Source organism: Salvelinus fontinalis, chromosome 26 (assembly GCF_029448725.1).
Source record: "Salvelinus fontinalis isolate EN_2023a chromosome 26, ASM2944872v1, whole genome shotgun sequence".
Lineage (NCBI taxonomy): Eukaryota > Metazoa > Chordata > Actinopteri > Salmoniformes > Salmonidae > Salvelinus > Salvelinus fontinalis.
In genome coordinates, this window is record NC_074690.1 from 22947627 (window position 1) to 22963128 (window position 15502).

The window sequence follows — 15502 nt, forward strand, 5'->3', positions numbered from 1 at the left end:
GAGCGAGAGGTGAGCGAGAGGTGAGCGAGGGGCGAGCAGAGAGCGCGAGGGGCGAGCAGAGAGCGCGAGGGGCGAGCAGAGAGCGCGAGGGGCGAGCAGAGAGCGCGAGGGGCGAGCAGAGAGCGCGAGGGGCGAGCAGAGAGCGCGAGGGGCGAGCAGAGAGCGCGAGGGGCGAGCAGAGAGCGCGAGGGGCGAGCAGAGAGCGCGAGGGGCGAGCAGAGAGCGCGAGGGGCGAGCAGAGAGCGCGAGGGGCGAGCAGAGAGCGCGAGGGGCGAGCAGAGAGCGCGAGGGGCGAGCAGAGAGCGCGAGGGGCGAGCAGAGAGCGCGAGGGGCGAGCAGAGAGCGCGAGGGGCGAGCAGAGAGCGCGAGGGGCGAGCAGAGAGCGCGAGGGGCGAGCAGAGAGCGCGAGGGGCGAGCAGAGAGCGCGAGGGGCGAGCAGAGAGCGCGAGGGGCGAGCAGAGAGCGCGAGGGGCGAGCAGAGAGCGCGAGGGGCGAGCAGAGAGCGCGAGGGGCGAGCAGAGAGCGCGAGGGGCGAGCAGAGAGCGCGAGGGGCGAGCAGAGAGCGCGAGGGGCGAGCAGAGAGCGCGAGGGGCGAGCAGAGAGCGCGAGGGGCGAGCAGAGAGCGCGAGGGGCGAGCAGAGAGCGCGAGGGGCGAGCAGAGAGCGCGAGGGGCGAGCAGAGAGCGCGAGGGGCGAGCAGAGAGCGCGAGGGGCGAGCAGAGAGCGCGAGGGGCGAGCAGAGAGCGCGAGGGGCGAGCAGAGAGCGCGAGGGGCGAGCAGAGAGCGAGAGAGCGCGAGGGGCGAGCAGAGAGCGAGAGAGCGCGAGGGGCGAGCAGAGAGCGAGAGAGCGCGAGGGGCGAGCAGAGAGCGAGAGAGCGCGATGGGCGAGCAGAGAGCGAGAGAGCGCGAGGGGCGAGCAGAGAGCGCGAGGGGCGAGCAGAGAGCGCGAGGGGCGAGCAGAGAGCGCGAGGGGCGAGCAGAGAGCGCGAGGGGCGAGCAGAGAGCGCGAGGGGCGAGCAGAGAGCGCGAGGGGCGAGCAGAGAGCGCGAGGGGCGAGCAGAGAGCGCGAGGGGCGAGCAGAGAGCGAGAGAGCGCGAGGGGCGAGCAGAGAGCGAGAGAGCGCGAGGGGCGAGCAGAGAGCGAGAGAGCGCGATGGGCGAGCAGAGAGCGAGAGAGCGCGATGGGCGAGCAGAGAGCGAGAGAGCGCGATGGGCGAGCAGAGAGCGAGAGAGCGCGATGGGCGAGCAGAGAGCGAGAGAGCGCGATGGGCGAGCAGAGAGCGAGAGAGCGCGATGGGCGAGCAGAGAGCGAGAGAGCGCGATGGGCGAGCAGAGAGCGAGAGAGCGCGATGGGCGAGCAGAGAGCGAGAGAGCGCGATGGGCGAGCAGAGAGCGAGAGAGCGCGATGGGCGAGCAGAGAGCGCGATGGGCGAGCAGAGAGCGAGAGAGCGCGATGGGCGAGCAGAGAGCGCGATGGGCGAGCAGAGAGCGCGATGGGCGAGCAGAGAGCGCGATGGGCGAGCAGAGAGCGCGATGGGCGAGCAGAGAGCGCGATGGGCGAGCAGAGAGCGCGATGGGCGAGCAGAGAGCGCGATGGGCGAGCAGAGAGCGCGATGGGCGAGCAGAGAGCGCGATGGGCGAGAAGAGAGCGCGATGGGTGAGCAGAGAGCGCGATGGGTGAGCAGAGAGCGCGATGGGTGAGCAGAGAGCGCGATGGGTGAGCAGAGAGCGCGATGGGTGAGCAGAGAGCGCGATGGGTGAGCAGAGAGCGCGATGGGTGAGCAGAGAGCGCGATGGGTGAGCAGAGAGCGCGATGGGTGAGCAGAGAGCGCGATGGGTGAGCAGAGAGCGCGATGGGTGAGCAGAGAGCGCGATGGGTGAGCAGAGAGCGCGATGGGTGAGCAGAGAGCGCGATGGGTGAGCAGAGAGCGCGATGGGTGAGCAGAGAGCGCGATGGGTGAGCAGAGAGCGCGAGGGGTGAGCAGAGAGCGAGAGAGCGCGAGGGGCGAGCAGAGAGCGCGAGGGGCGAGCAGAGAGCGCGAGGGGCGAGCAGAGAGCGCGAGGGGCGAGCAGAGAGCGCGAGGGGCGAGCAGAGAGCGCGAGGGGCGAGCAGAGAGCGCGAGGGGCGAGCAGAGAGCGCGAGGGGCGAGCAGAGAGCGCGAGGGGCGAGCAGAGAGCGCGAGGGGCGAGCAGAGAGCGCGAGGGGCGAGCAGAGAGCGCGAGGGGCGAGCAGAGAGCGCGATGGGCGAGCAGAGAGCGAGAGAGCGCGATGGGCGAGCAGAGAGCGAGAGAGCGCGATGGGCGAGCAGAGAGCGAGAGAGCGCGATGGGCGAGCAGAGAGCGAGAGAGCGCGATGGGCGAGCAGAGAGCGAGAGAGCGCGATGGGCGAGCAGAGAGCGAGAGCGCGCGATGGGCGAGCAGAGAGCGAGAGCGCGCGATGGGCGAGCAGAGAGCGAGAGCGCGCGATGGGTGAGCAGAGAGCGAGAGAGCGCGATGGGTGAGCAGAGAGCGAGAGAGCGCGATGGGTGAGCAGAGAGCGAGAGAGCGCGATGGGTGAGCAGAGAGCGCGATGGGTGAGCAGAGAGCGCGATGGGTGAGCAGAGAGCGCGATGGGTGAGCAGAGAGCGCGATGGGTGAGCAGAGAGCGCGATGGGTGAGCAGAGAGCGCGATGGGTGAGCAGAGAGCGCGATGGGTGAGCAGAGAGCGCGATGGGTGAGCAGAGAGCGCGATGGGTGAGCAGAGAGCGCGATGGGTGAGCAGAGAGCGCGATGGGTGAGCAGAGAGCGCGATGGGTGAGCAGAGAGCGCGATGGGTGAGCAGAGAGCGCGATGGGTGAGCAGAGAGCGCGATGGGTGAGCAGAGAGCGCGATGGGTGAGCAGAGAGCGCGATGGGTGAGCAGAGAGCGCGATGGGTGAGCAGAGAGCGCGATGGGTGAGCAGAGAGCGCGATGGGTGAGCAGAGAGCGCGATGGGTGAGCAGAGAGCGAGAGAGCGCGATGGGTGAGCAGAGAGCGAGAGAGCGCGATGGGTGAGCAGAGAGCGCGATGGGTGAGCAGAGAGCGCGATGGGTGAGCAGAGAGCGAGAGAGCGAGATGGGTGAGCAGAGAGCGAGAGAGCGCGATGGGTGAGCAGAGAGCGAGAGAGCGCGATGGGTGAGCAGAGAGCGAGAGAGCGCGATGGGTGAGCAGAGAGCGCGATGGGTGAGCAGAGAGCGAGAGAGCGCGATGGGTGAGCAGAGAGCGAGAGAGCGCGATGGGTGAGCAGAGAGCGAGAGAGCGCGATGGGTGAGCAGAGAGCGAGAGAGCGCGATGGGTGAGCAGAGAGCGAGAGAGCGCGATCGGTGAGCAGAGAGCGAGAGCGCGCAGAGAGCGCGAGGGGTGAGGAGAGAGCGAGAGCGCGCAGAGAGCGCGAGGGGTGAGGAGAGAGCGAGAGCGCGCAGAGAGAGCGAGAGAGAGCGAGAGCGCGCAGAGAGCGCGCGATGGGTGAGCAGAGAGCGAGAGAGCGCGATGGGTGAGCAGAGAGCGAGAGAGCGCGATGGGTGAGCAGAGAGCGAGAGAGCGCGATGGGTGAGCAGAGAGCGAGAGAGCGCGATGGGTGAGCAGAGAGCGAGAGAGCGCGATGGGTGAGCAGAGAGCGAGATGGGTGAGCAGAGAGCGAGAGAGCGCGATGGGTGAGCAGAGAGCGAGAGAGCGCGATGGGTGAGCAGAGAGCGAGAGAGCGCGATGGGTGAGCAGAGAGCGAGAGCGCGCAGAGAGCGCGAGGGGTGAGGAGAGAGCGAGAGCGCGCAGAGAGCGCGAGGGGTGAGGAGAGAGCGAGAGCGCGAGAGCGCGCAGAGAGAGCGAGAGAGAGCGAGAGCGCGCAGAGAGCGCGCGATGGGTGAGCAGAGAGCGAGAGAGCGCGATGGGTGAGCAGAGAGCGAGAGAGCGCGATGGGTGAGCAGAGAGCGAGAGAGCGCGATGGGTGAGCAGAGAGCGAGAGAGCGCGATGGGTGAGCAGAGAGCGAGATGGGTGAGCAGAGAGCGAGAGAGCGCGATGGGTGAGCAGAGAGCGAGAGAGCGCGATGGGTGAGCAGAGAGCGAGAGAGCGCGATGGGTGAGCAGAGAGCGAGAGCGCGCAGAGAGCGCGATGGGTGAGCAGAGAGCGAGAGCGCGCAGAGAGCGCGAGGGGTGAGGAGAGAGCGAGAGCGCGCAGAGAGCGCGAGGGGTGAGGAGAGAGCGAGAGCGCGCAGAGAGAGCGAGAGCGCGCGATGGGTGAGCAGAGAGCGAGAGAGCGCGATGGGTGAGCAGAGAGCGAGAGAGCGCGATGGGTGAGCAGAGAGCGAGAGAGCGCGATGGGTGAGCAGAGAGCGAGAGAGCGCGATGGGTGAGCAGAGAGCGAGAGAGCGCGATGGGTGAGCAGAGAGCGAGAGAGCGCGAGGGGTGAGCAGAGAGCGAGAGAGCGCGAGGGGTGAGCAGAGAGCGAGAGAGCGCGAGGGGTGAGCAGAGAGCGAGAGAGCGCGAGGGGTGAGCAGAGAGCGAGAGAGCGCGAGGGGTGAGCAGAGAGCGAGAGAGCGCGAGGGGTGAGCAGAGAGCGAGAGCGCGCAGAGAGCGCGCGATGGGTGAGCAGAGAGCGAGAGAGCGCGATGGGTGAGCAGAGAGCGAGAGAGCGCGATGGGTGAGCAGAGAGCGAGAGAGCGAGATGGGTGAGCAGAGAGCGAGAGAGCGCGATCGGTGAGCAGAGAGCGAGAGCGCGCAGAGAGCGCGAGGGGTGAGGAGAGAGCGAGAGCGCGCAGAGAGAGCGAGAGCGCGCGAGGGGTGAGCAGAGAGCGAGAGCGCGCGAGGGGTGAGCAGAGAGCGAGAGAGCGCGAGGGGTGAGCAGAGAGCGAGAGAGCGCGAGGGGTGAGCAGAGAGCGAGAGAGCGCGAGGGGTGAGCAGAGAGCGAGAGAGCGCGAGGGGTGAGCAGAGAGCGAGACAGCGCGAGGGGTGAGCAGAGAGCGAGACAGCGCGAGGGGTGAGGAGCGAGCGAGACAGCGCGAGGGGTGAGGAGCGAGCGAGACAGCGCGAGGGGTGAGGAGCGAGCGAGACAGCGCGAGGGGTGAGGAGCGAGCGAGACAGCGCGAGGGGTGAGGAGCGAGCGAGACAGCGCGAGGGGTGAGGAGCGAGCGAGACAGCGCGAGGGGTGAGGAGCGAGCGAGACAGCGCGAGGGGTGAGGAGCGAGCGAGACAGCGCGAGGGGTGAGGAGCGAGCGAGACAGCGCGAGGGGTGAGGAGCGAGCGAGACAGCGCGAGGGGTGAGGAGCGAGCGAGACAGCGCGAGGGGTGAGGAGCGAGCGAGACAGCGCGAGGGGTGAGGAGCGAGCGAGACAGCGCGAGGGGTGAGGAGCGAGCGAGACAGCGCGAGGGGTGAGGAGCGAGCGAGACAGCGCGAGGGGTGAGGAGCGAGCGAGACAGCGCGAGGGGTGAGGAGCGAGCGAGACAGCGCGAGGGGTGAGGAGCGAGCGAGACAGCGCGAGGGGTGAGGAGCGAGCGAGACAGCGCGAGGGGTGAGGAGCGAGCGAGACAGCGCGAGGGGTGAGGAGCGAGCGAGACAGCGCGAGGGGTGAGGAGCGAGCGAGACAGCGCGAGGGGTGAGGAGCGAGCGAGACAGCGCGAGGGGTGAGGAGCGAGCGAGACAGCGCGAGGGGTGAGGAGCGAGCGAGACAGCGCGAGGGGTGAGGAGCGAGCGAGACAGCGCGAGGGGTGAGGAGCGAGCGAGACAGCGCGAGGGGTGAGGAGCGAGCGAGACAGCGCGAGGGGTGAGGAGCGAGACAGCGCGAGGGGTGAGGAGCGAGACAGCGCGAGGGGTGAGGAGCGAGACAGCGCGAGGGGTGAGGAGCGAGACAGCGCGAGGGGTGAGGAGCGAGACAGCGCGAGGGGTGAGGAGCGAGACAGCGCGAGGGGTGAGGAGCGAGACAGCGCGAGGGGTGAGGAGCGAGACAGCGCGAGGGGTGAGGAGCGAGACAGCGCGAGGGGTGAGGAGCGAGACAGCGCGAGGGGTGAGGAGCGAGACAGCGCGAGGGGTGAGGAGCGAGACAGCGCGAGGGGTGAGGAGCGAGACAGCGCGAGGGGTGAGGAGCGAGACAGCGCGAGGGGTGAGGAGCGAGACAGCGCGAGGGGTGAGGAGCGAGACAGCGCGAGGGGTGAGGAGCGAGACAGCGCGAGGGGTGAGGAGCGAGACAGCGCGAGGGGTGAGGAGCGAGACAGCGCGAGGGGTGAGGAGCGAGACAGCGCGAGGGGTGAGGAGCGAGACAGCGCGAGGGGTGAGGAGCGAGACAGCGCGAGGGGTGAGGAGCGAGACAGCGCGAGGGGTGAGGAGCGAGACAGCGCGAGGGGTGAGGAGCGAGACAGCGCGAGGGGTGAGGAGCGAGACAGCGCGAGGGGTGAGGAGCGAGACAGCGCGAGGGGTGAGGAGCGAGACAGCGCGAGGGGTGAGGAGCGAGACAGCGCGAGGGGTGAGGAGCGAGACAGCGCGAGGGGTGAGGAGCGAGACAGCGCGAGGGGTGAGGAGCGAGCGAGCGAGGGGTGAGGAGCGAGCGAGCGAGGGGTGAGGAGAGAGCGAGCGAGGGGTGAGGAGAGAGCGAGCGAGGGGTGAGGAGAGAGCGAGCGAGGGGTGAGGAGAGAGCGAGCGAGCGCGAGGGGTGAGGAGAGAGCGAGCGAGCGCGAGGGGTGAGGAGAGAGCGAGCGAGCGCGAGGGGTGAGGAGAGAGCGAGCGAGCGCGAGGGGTGAGGAGAGAGCGAGCGAGCGCGAGGGGTGAGGAGAGAGCGAGCGAGCGCGAGGGGTGAGGAGAGAGCGAGCGCGAGGGGTGAGGAGAGAGCGAGCGCGAGGGGTGAGGAGAAAGAGCGCGAGGAGAGAGAGAGAGGAGAAAGAGCCCGAGGAGAGAGAGAGAGGAGAAAGAGCGCGAGGAGAGAGAGAGAGAGAGAGAGAGGAGAAAGAGCGCGAGGAGAGAGAGAGAGAGGAGAAAGAGCGCGAGGAGAGAGAGAGAGAGAGGAGAAAGAGCGCGAGGAGAGAGAGAGAGAGAGGAGAAGAGCGCGAGGAGAGAGAGAGAGAGAGAGAGAGAGGAGAGAGAGAGAGAGGAGAGAGAGAGAGAGAGGAGAGAGAGAGAGAGGAGAGAGAGAGAGAGAGGAGAGAGAGAGAGAGGAGAGAGAGAGAGAGGAGAGAGAGAGGAGAGAGAGAGAGAGGAGAAAGAGCGCGAGGAGAGAGAGAGAGAGAGAGGAGAAAGAGCGCGAGGAGAGAGAGAGAGAGAGAGGAGAAAGAGCGCGAGGAGAGAGAGAGAGAGAGAGGAGAAAGAGCGCGAGGAGAGAGAGAGAGGAGAAAGAGCGCGAGGAGAGAGAGAGAGAGGAGAAAGAGCGCGAGGAGAGAGAGAGAGGAGAAAGAGCGCGAGGAGAGAGAGAGAGGAGAAAGAGAGAGAGGAGAGAGAGAGAGAGGAGAGAGAGAGAGAGGAGAGAGAGAGAGAGGAGAGAGAGAGAGAGGAGAGAGAGAGAGGAGAGAGAGAGAGAGGAGAGAGAGAGAGAGGAGAGAGAGAGGAGAGAGAGAGGAGAGAGAGAGAGGAGAGAGAGAGAGAGGAGAGAGAGAGAGGAGAGAGAGAGAGAGGAGAGAGAGAGAGAGGAGAGAGAGAGAGAGGAGAGAGAGAGAGAGGAGAGAGAGAGAGAGAGAGAGAGAGAGAGAGGAGAGAGAGAGAGAGGAGAGAGAGAGAGAGGAGAGAGAGAGAGAGGAGAGAGAGAGAGAGGAGAGAGAGAGAGAGGAGAGAGCGAGGCTAAACAGGTGTACCATATTGGGCTAATGGCGCTGAATTAAGCCTGCAGTCTTAACACACCTGGGTCCTGTTCAATACGCACACAAACAGGGCCTAAAATGTACTTTTTGATTTAAAATTATTATTATTATTAACCAGCCACTCAGATTTTTTACCAGGCTAAATATTGCCACAAAAAATTGCAGCAACAAAAAACTGATGAGCATGTGTTGTAATGTTTCTAAAACAATACCTGTATTACTTGTAAGAAATAAAGCGGTATATTGATTAATTTAAGATTTTTGTGACCTGGGCCTTTTAACCAAAATATCAGAGATTAGACAAATGTTCACCTGCCCCTTTAAGGGTGGGAGGTTTCCATGGTAATGCACCCCCAGAGTCATGTGCCTGTGAGATTGAGAGTCTGACTAATAGCCCTGTTGTATTCTCTTCTCTAGCAGCTGAAAGTCAAACATAGAAAAACAACCTAGCTTGTGAACAAAACAATGGAAATAGAACAAGAAACACAAGGACAAAGTCTCACTTCAGTAGACTTTCGTTTCAAGTAAACTAGACCAACTTATGTCTGTCCACAGCGCTTCTAAACACAAATCTTTCACTCAGCGCTTCACGTGCGCAGAGCCCCCAGCCAAGCAGTGGTGCAGAGCGAGGTGGGATAGGCTATAGGATTCATGGTTCTTTGACCTTGTGTGATTCATTTACCAGCTATGAAACAAGACGGCAGAAATACTTTCAACATAATACTTTTTATTCACAAATGCAAGTGAAATGCTCACACTGGAGCCCTGAGCACCTGCCAACGTGGCTGGTTCAATGGACAGCTTACCAGCCAATGTCAAAATCCACCCATATTTGGCAGGTGACGGGTGTTCATTTTAGGCCCTGCATACAAACAAAAATGAGTTTATTTTTGGACGAGTTTAGAAGGTGCCTCAGTTTGTCTGTTTGGTGTTTAACGAACATGACCCAGGTATTTTATTGATCATAGAAAAATCACAGGAGAAATGTCTACAGATTAATTTTAAATCAGGAAAGCGCACTCCCACAACCGCCACAATCTACAGCACAGTCTAACCTAGGAGCCAGCCACACGACCAGTCTCTAGCGCGAAGCAGGCAGTCTGTCCTGAAGGGATAAACCGTAACCGCTGCAGACATGGTATTACATCGGTCAGGCAGTGCCTACTGTTGAAGACTGGTGAACATTGGGCAGTGCCCCAGTATCAGCCGGCTGGGTCACCTGGATATTTGGGTTGGTTTAGTAATTTGCTGCTAACAGCTCCCATATATGCCTGCATCAGAGTGGAGGAATGTGTGTGTGACGATATTTTGATTAAATTCACTACCGAATAACCCCAGGTCCAGTCCAAAACCCCAGAACCAGTCCACAACCAGTCCAAATCCCCAGGACCAGTCCACAACCAGTCCAAATCCCCAGGACCAGTCCACAACCAGTCCAAATCCCCAGGACCAGTCCACAACCAGTCCAAATCCCCAGGACCAGTCCACAACCAGTCCAAATCCCCAGGACCAGTCCACAACCAGTCCAAATCCCCAGGACCAGTCCACAACCAGTCCAAATCCCCAGGACCAGTCCACAACCAGTCCAAATCCCCAGGACCAGTCCACAACCAGTCCAAATCCCCAGGACCAGTCCACAACCAGTCCAAATCCCCAGGACCAGTCCACAACCAGTCCAAATCCCCAGGACCAAAACATACCAGTCCAAATCCCAAGTACCAGTCCACAACCAGTCCAAATCCCCAGGACCAGTCCACAACCAGTCCAAATCCCCAGGGCCAATTCACAACCAGTCCAAAACACCAGGGCCAATCCACAACCAGTCCAAAACACCAGGGCCAGTCCAAAACACCAGGGCCAGTCCAAAACACCAGGGCCAGTCCAAAACACCAGGGCCAGTCCAAAACACCAGGGCCAGTCCAAAACACCAGGGCCAGTCCAAAACACCAGGGCCAGTTCAAAACACCAGGGCCAGTTCAAAACACCAGGGCCAGTCCAAAACACCAGGACCAGTCCAAAACACCAGGACCAGTCCAAAACACCAGGACCAGTCCAAAACACCAGGACCACTTCGAAATTGAACAAGAATGCTGGTAGAAACTAGAGTCAGATAGCATCTCAATCTGCACCCTAGTCCCTATATAGTACACTACTTTTGTATGGTTGCATAATTTATTCAAACAATTAAGACCAGAAGTATGTCAATAAATGAACACAGGCATCTTCATAGAGGGTCTAGAACGTCGCAGATAGACCTGGGTTAAGAGGTTCTGAATGTGTAATCTCTGTTCTGACCAATACGTTTCTATTTGAGCGTTCTGTAGTGCTGAACAGTTTCATCCCAAACTTGTTCTACAACAAACACCACTGGCTACCATGATTAAGAGTAATAGCGGGTGTTTGTATAAAAGTGCTGCTTGCTTGTATTGTCACTACGCCACCCCCAGGCTCATGTCAACATTTGATCATTGTACCACCGTGACGTTACCGATGTTACTGTACCACCGATGTTACTGTGTGTGTTTACAACTAGCCTCTGCAGAGTCCCCCAACAACTGGATGTTCTGGTTTTCAGACGAAATGGAAAGAGAGCCTGTCACATGACTTCCACGTTTGGATGTTAAAAAGGAGACTTAGGCTTAACTCCTCCTCCACATTTACTGGATTGGTTGAACAGCGCAGGAGATAACGAAAAAAAAAAACAGTGTTAGGAGTTTAAGACCAGTATGTCGGGGACCTCGTTTCAGGCCAGTATGTCGGGGACCTCGTTTCAGGCCAGTATGTCGGGGATCTCGTTTCAGGCCAGTATGTCGGGGATCTCGTTTCAGGCCAGTATGTCGGGGATCTCGTTTCAGGCCAGTATGTCGGGGATCTCGTTTCAGGCCAGTATGTCGGGGGCCTCGTTTCAGGCCAGTATGTCGGGGACCTCGTTTCAGGCCAGTATGTCGGGGACCTCGTTTCAGGCCAGTATGTCGGGGACCTCGTTTCAGGCCAGTATGTCAGGGACCTCGTTTCAGGCCAGTATGTCGGGGACCTCGTTTCAGGCCAGTATGTCGGGGACCTCGTTTCAGGCCAGTATGTCGGGGACCTCGTTTCAGGCCAGTATGTCGGGGACCTCGTTTCAGGCCAGTATGTCGGGGACCTCGTTTCAGGCCAGTATGTCGGGGACCTCGTTTCAGGCCAGTATGTCGGGGACCTCGTTTCAGGCCAGTATGTCAGGGATCTAGTTTCAGGCCAGTATGTCGGGGATCTCGTTTCAGGCCAGTGTGTCGGGGATCTAGTTTCAGGCATTAATTTACACGTGCTATGTTAGGTTAGCTCAAAACTGATGTTACTGTGTGTGTGTCACTAACGTTACAGTGTGTGTGGTGTGTGTGTGCGTACCTGGACACTGTCGTCGTCGTCGTCCTCATCGGAGGGGCCTGAGGGTGACTTCTCCACATCGGAGCTGACCGGGGGCTCCCTCTTCCTCTTAGTCTCCTTCACACTGCTGCCACTGCCCTCCGCTGACTCCACCTTATTAGTGCTTCTAGAGGTAGGAGGGGAAGAGAGGGATTAGGAGAAGGATGAAAGAGCGACAGAGAAGAGGACGGCGGGATTAGGAAGAGAAGGATGAATGAGAGGTTGATATGAAAGAGGTGGAGAATATGTAGAGAATGACTGATGAGAGTGAACACCATCTCATGTCATCTTAAAACAGGTATTAAAGTCAGCTTTTGCTTCTGTCTCTGATAGTATGAAGTCACCAATACTTGAAACAGTGTTTCCCAACTCCAGGCCTCGGGTACACTCAACAGCATACATGTTTGCACTGAAGTACTGGAGTTAATATACACTGGCCTAAAGTATAGTTCACTTTACACCACAATCTTTAAACTCCTGAAACTCATAATCTGCTTCCACTATATAGACTTTCCATAGCATGAGGACCCACCGTAGACACCAGCGGAAACCATTTTGATGACTGTTGGAACAATCAACAATCATCTGTACACACAAGAGCATTTAGCAAGTTAAACCTGTGGTTTCAAAGTTGATGTTCAGATAAACACTGAGATGGAAGTCGTGTGATTTCTCGTAACCATCATGGAGACGCCATGTTTTAAAGTAACAGTTTGAGGTCAATTCATTTCCTTGAGGCTGGACGACGGACGGTTGAAACATGAACAGCTATAGAAGGGAAGAGGGAGGGAAGCTGTGTGTCTTTCCACACAGAGAGAGAGAGAGCGAGCCCGCTCCGCTCCTCCCTGCCACAGATTACACAAAGCCCTGGGGGCGAGCAGTCTCTCCTTAGCTCACTCCCTTGCTGGCTCTACTCTAGGGCCCCCCTCTCCTTTCATTTGCAGCCAAGAGCAATCACATCGCCCTGGTAACCCGCGGTCACGTGATCCGCACCTGTTCCTCTGGCTGGACGCCACAGGCTGGAGCCATCTGCTCTACTCAGACACTCTACTCCTCTCCCTCTATCACTTATCATCTTCTCCTCCTACTGCTGCTACACTGAACAAAAATAAAATTCAACATGAAACAATTTCAAAAGATTTTTACTGAGTTTGTCTGATTTTCTTAAATTAACTATTTGAATGAATGAATGAGGCCCTAATCTATGAATTTGACATGACTGAATACAGATATGCATTTGCTGGTCACAGCGATCTTTAAAAAAAAAGATGGATCAGAAACCAGTCAGTATCTTGTGGGACCATTTGCCTCATGCAGCGCGACACATCTCCTTCATATAGAGTTGATCAGGCTGTTGATTGTGGCCTGTGGAATGTTGTCCCACTCCTCAATGGCTATGCGAAGTAGCTGGATATTGGCCGGAACTGGAAAAAGCTGTCGTACACATTGATCCAGAGCATCCCAAACATGCTCAGTGGGTGATAGGTCTGATGAGTATTCAAGCCATGGACAAGCTGACATTTTCAGCTTCCAGGAATTTTGAACAGATCCTTGTGACATGGGGCCATGCATTATCATGCTGAAACATGATGGCAGCGGATGAATGGCACACCAATGGGGCTCAGGATCTCGTCACGGTATCTCTGTGTTTTCAAATTGACATAAATCAAATGCAATTGTGTTCGTGCTCGTTGTCCATAGCTCTTGCCTGTCTATACCATAACCCCACCATGGGGCATTCTGTTCACAACGTAGACATCAGCAAACCACTCACCCACACGACACCATACATGCTGTCTGCTACCAGCCCGGTACAGATGAAACTGGGATTCATTCATAAAGAGCACACTTCTCCAGCGTGCCAGTGGCCATCGAAGGTGAGCACTAAAGTCTAATGACGCCGAACCGCAGTCCGGTCAAGACCCTTTTATTTCAGCTCATGAAACATAGGACCAACACTTCACATGTTGCGTTTATATGTTGGTTCAGTGTACATAATTATATAACTCCATTGCGTTCCCCCCTTTCATCTTGGTTAGATAAGCTTCCCCATCTTCCCCCCTACTAATCAACCACAGACTTGCTCCTCTCGGTCCGCTCCTCTCCAATGCATCTTCCTCTAACAATCAGAGGCTCTAGCTCTCTCCTTTCATTCTACTGTTCCATCTTATTGATCAGCTTCATCATCCCTTCGCTCTAATTCTCTTGCTTTTCTCTGTCAACCTAATATCCCTTTCCCTTGTTCTTTCACCCCTCTTTCCTTCTCCATCTCTTTTCCACTTAGTCAGCCTCTCAACCTCTTCTCCTGTCTCCGCTCCTTCTCTACCCCGCTATCAAGTCTCCCTTTCTCTCCTAACCACTCATTCTTCTCTTCCCTACTATCCCACTTACTCCTCAATACTGCTCTCCAGTAACAATGTCTTGTGGGCAGGGTTCAAGGCTGTGTGTGTATGCAACCATGGGAGGAGGAAGGTAGCGGAGGCAGCAACACAGAGGGCTAACCCCTCTAACCAACTCTGTTATAGAATTGTTTTCAAAAATGTCATCTTTATTTAGCTAAGAACAAATTCTTATTTACAATGACCCCGGGCCAATTGCGCGCCGCCCTATGTGACTCCCAATCATGGCCGAATGTGAAATACCAGGTTTTAGAAGATGGTGGCTCTAGTATGTAGGGCTAAAATACCAGGTTTTAGAAGATGGTGGCTCTAGTATGTAGGGCTAATATACCAGGTTTTAGAAGATGGTGGCTCTAGTATGTAGGGCTAAAATACCAGGTTTTAGAAGATGGTGGCTCTAGTATGTAGGGCTAAAATACCAGGTTTTAGAAGATGGTGGCTCTAGTATGTAGGGCTAAAATACCAGGTTTTAGAAGATGGTGGCTCTAGTATGTAGGGCTAAAATACCAGGTTTTAGAAGATGGTGGCTTTAGTATGTAGGGCTAAAATACCAGGTTTTAGAAGATGGTGGCTCTAGTATGTAGGGCTAAAATACCAGGTTTTAGAAGATGGTGGCTCTAGTATGTAGGGCTAAAATACCAGGTTTTAGAAGATGGTGGCTCTAGTATGTAGGGCTAAAATACCAGGTTTTAGAAGATGGTGGCTCTAGTATGTAGGGCTAAAATACCAGGTTTTAGAAGATGGTGGCTCTAGTATGTAGGGCTAAAATACCGGCCATTATGGTGCTCAACTACATTAACAAGTGGAATGTGTTAAAGTGGACCACTGGAATTCATCTGGAATGCGGTGTCTGAGGTGCACTGGGTGGCATGTAGGCATGTGATCCTCCAGCAGTGGTGTGTGATGCTCTATTCTGACAGGAACACAGAGGAGGAGGAGGGAAGGAAGGAGAAAGTCCGAGGGGGGAGAGTTACAGGACACCTGCCGTTCGCTGGTGAGATGAGTCATACACAGCTAGACCCCCTGACACTTCCTCCTGCCCACACACACACCACAGCTTTTGCATACTTGCTAAGGGCAATGCATGTACACAGGGGTATACACACAGAGCTTCAGCAGTGCCTGCAATAACTCTGGAGACATTAACAAGGTACGGTTAGCTCAGTCATGTCACTGGCTTGGGAGGTGAGGTGCCTGGATGCAGAGAGAGAGTAAGCAACAAGATAAACAGATGCTATGGTGAGAGCTGTGCTGATTGAGGGCTGAAGGCACTTCTGTCCTTTCAGTATGAGCAGAAGACATTGTAGTACCACACTTCTAAATGCATTCACAATGCATCCAACGAATGTGGATCTAGCGTTCGTCTGCGCGTTGTTTTAAGGACGACCCGCTGTAGACGTCTGACTGGCGATATTTTTTTGCAAAATAGGTGCGCACGCGGTTAGCAAATTCTGTTCAGGGGCCAAGTACTCAACCAGCAAACACTATTGGTGTGTCTGAGCCCTTAAGGGTTAACACATGGTTTAGTTTGTTTGCATTCAGGGAGAGAAACACACACAGGTGAGGTGGCTGCAGGTGTGCTTCCTTCCTGACAGCGGTGTGTACTGCAAACAAATCTAGGACACACCATGTCACACCCATCTGTGGGTGTGGCAGCAAGAGGAGTGATGACACAGGAGACGACGGGCAGCTATTAATAGCTCAGCTTTCTCCCAGGATGACCTAGCACACAAACAAGGTCCAAAGCCAGCCGGCTACCTACCTGCCATTGGCTCACGGTCCATCCCCCTCTGGTCTGAAGCCTCACACTCCACCCATGTCAGTGAAGCTGGCTAGGTAAGCAGGGGACAAGTGCACTCGCTCCTCAGCGGTTTAAGCCAAACTGACACTCTACACAGTGCCAAGGACACTT

General features: G+C 57.4%; 1 protein-coding gene across 2 annotated transcripts in view; it reads right to left on the bottom strand.

Annotated features, from left to right (window-relative positions):
• The window catches only part of LOC129823949 (chromodomain-helicase-DNA-binding protein 7-like), a 129133-nt gene that overhangs the window by 64719 nt on the left and 48912 nt on the right, over positions 1 to 15502 (bottom strand). For both annotated transcript variants that reach the window (XM_055883089.1, XM_055883090.1), the window contains exon 4: positions 11174 to 11318. In XM_055883089.1, the coding sequence (XP_055739064.1) occupies positions 11174 to 11318 (145 nt within the window). The remainder of the gene's footprint in view (positions 1 to 11173; positions 11319 to 15502) is intronic.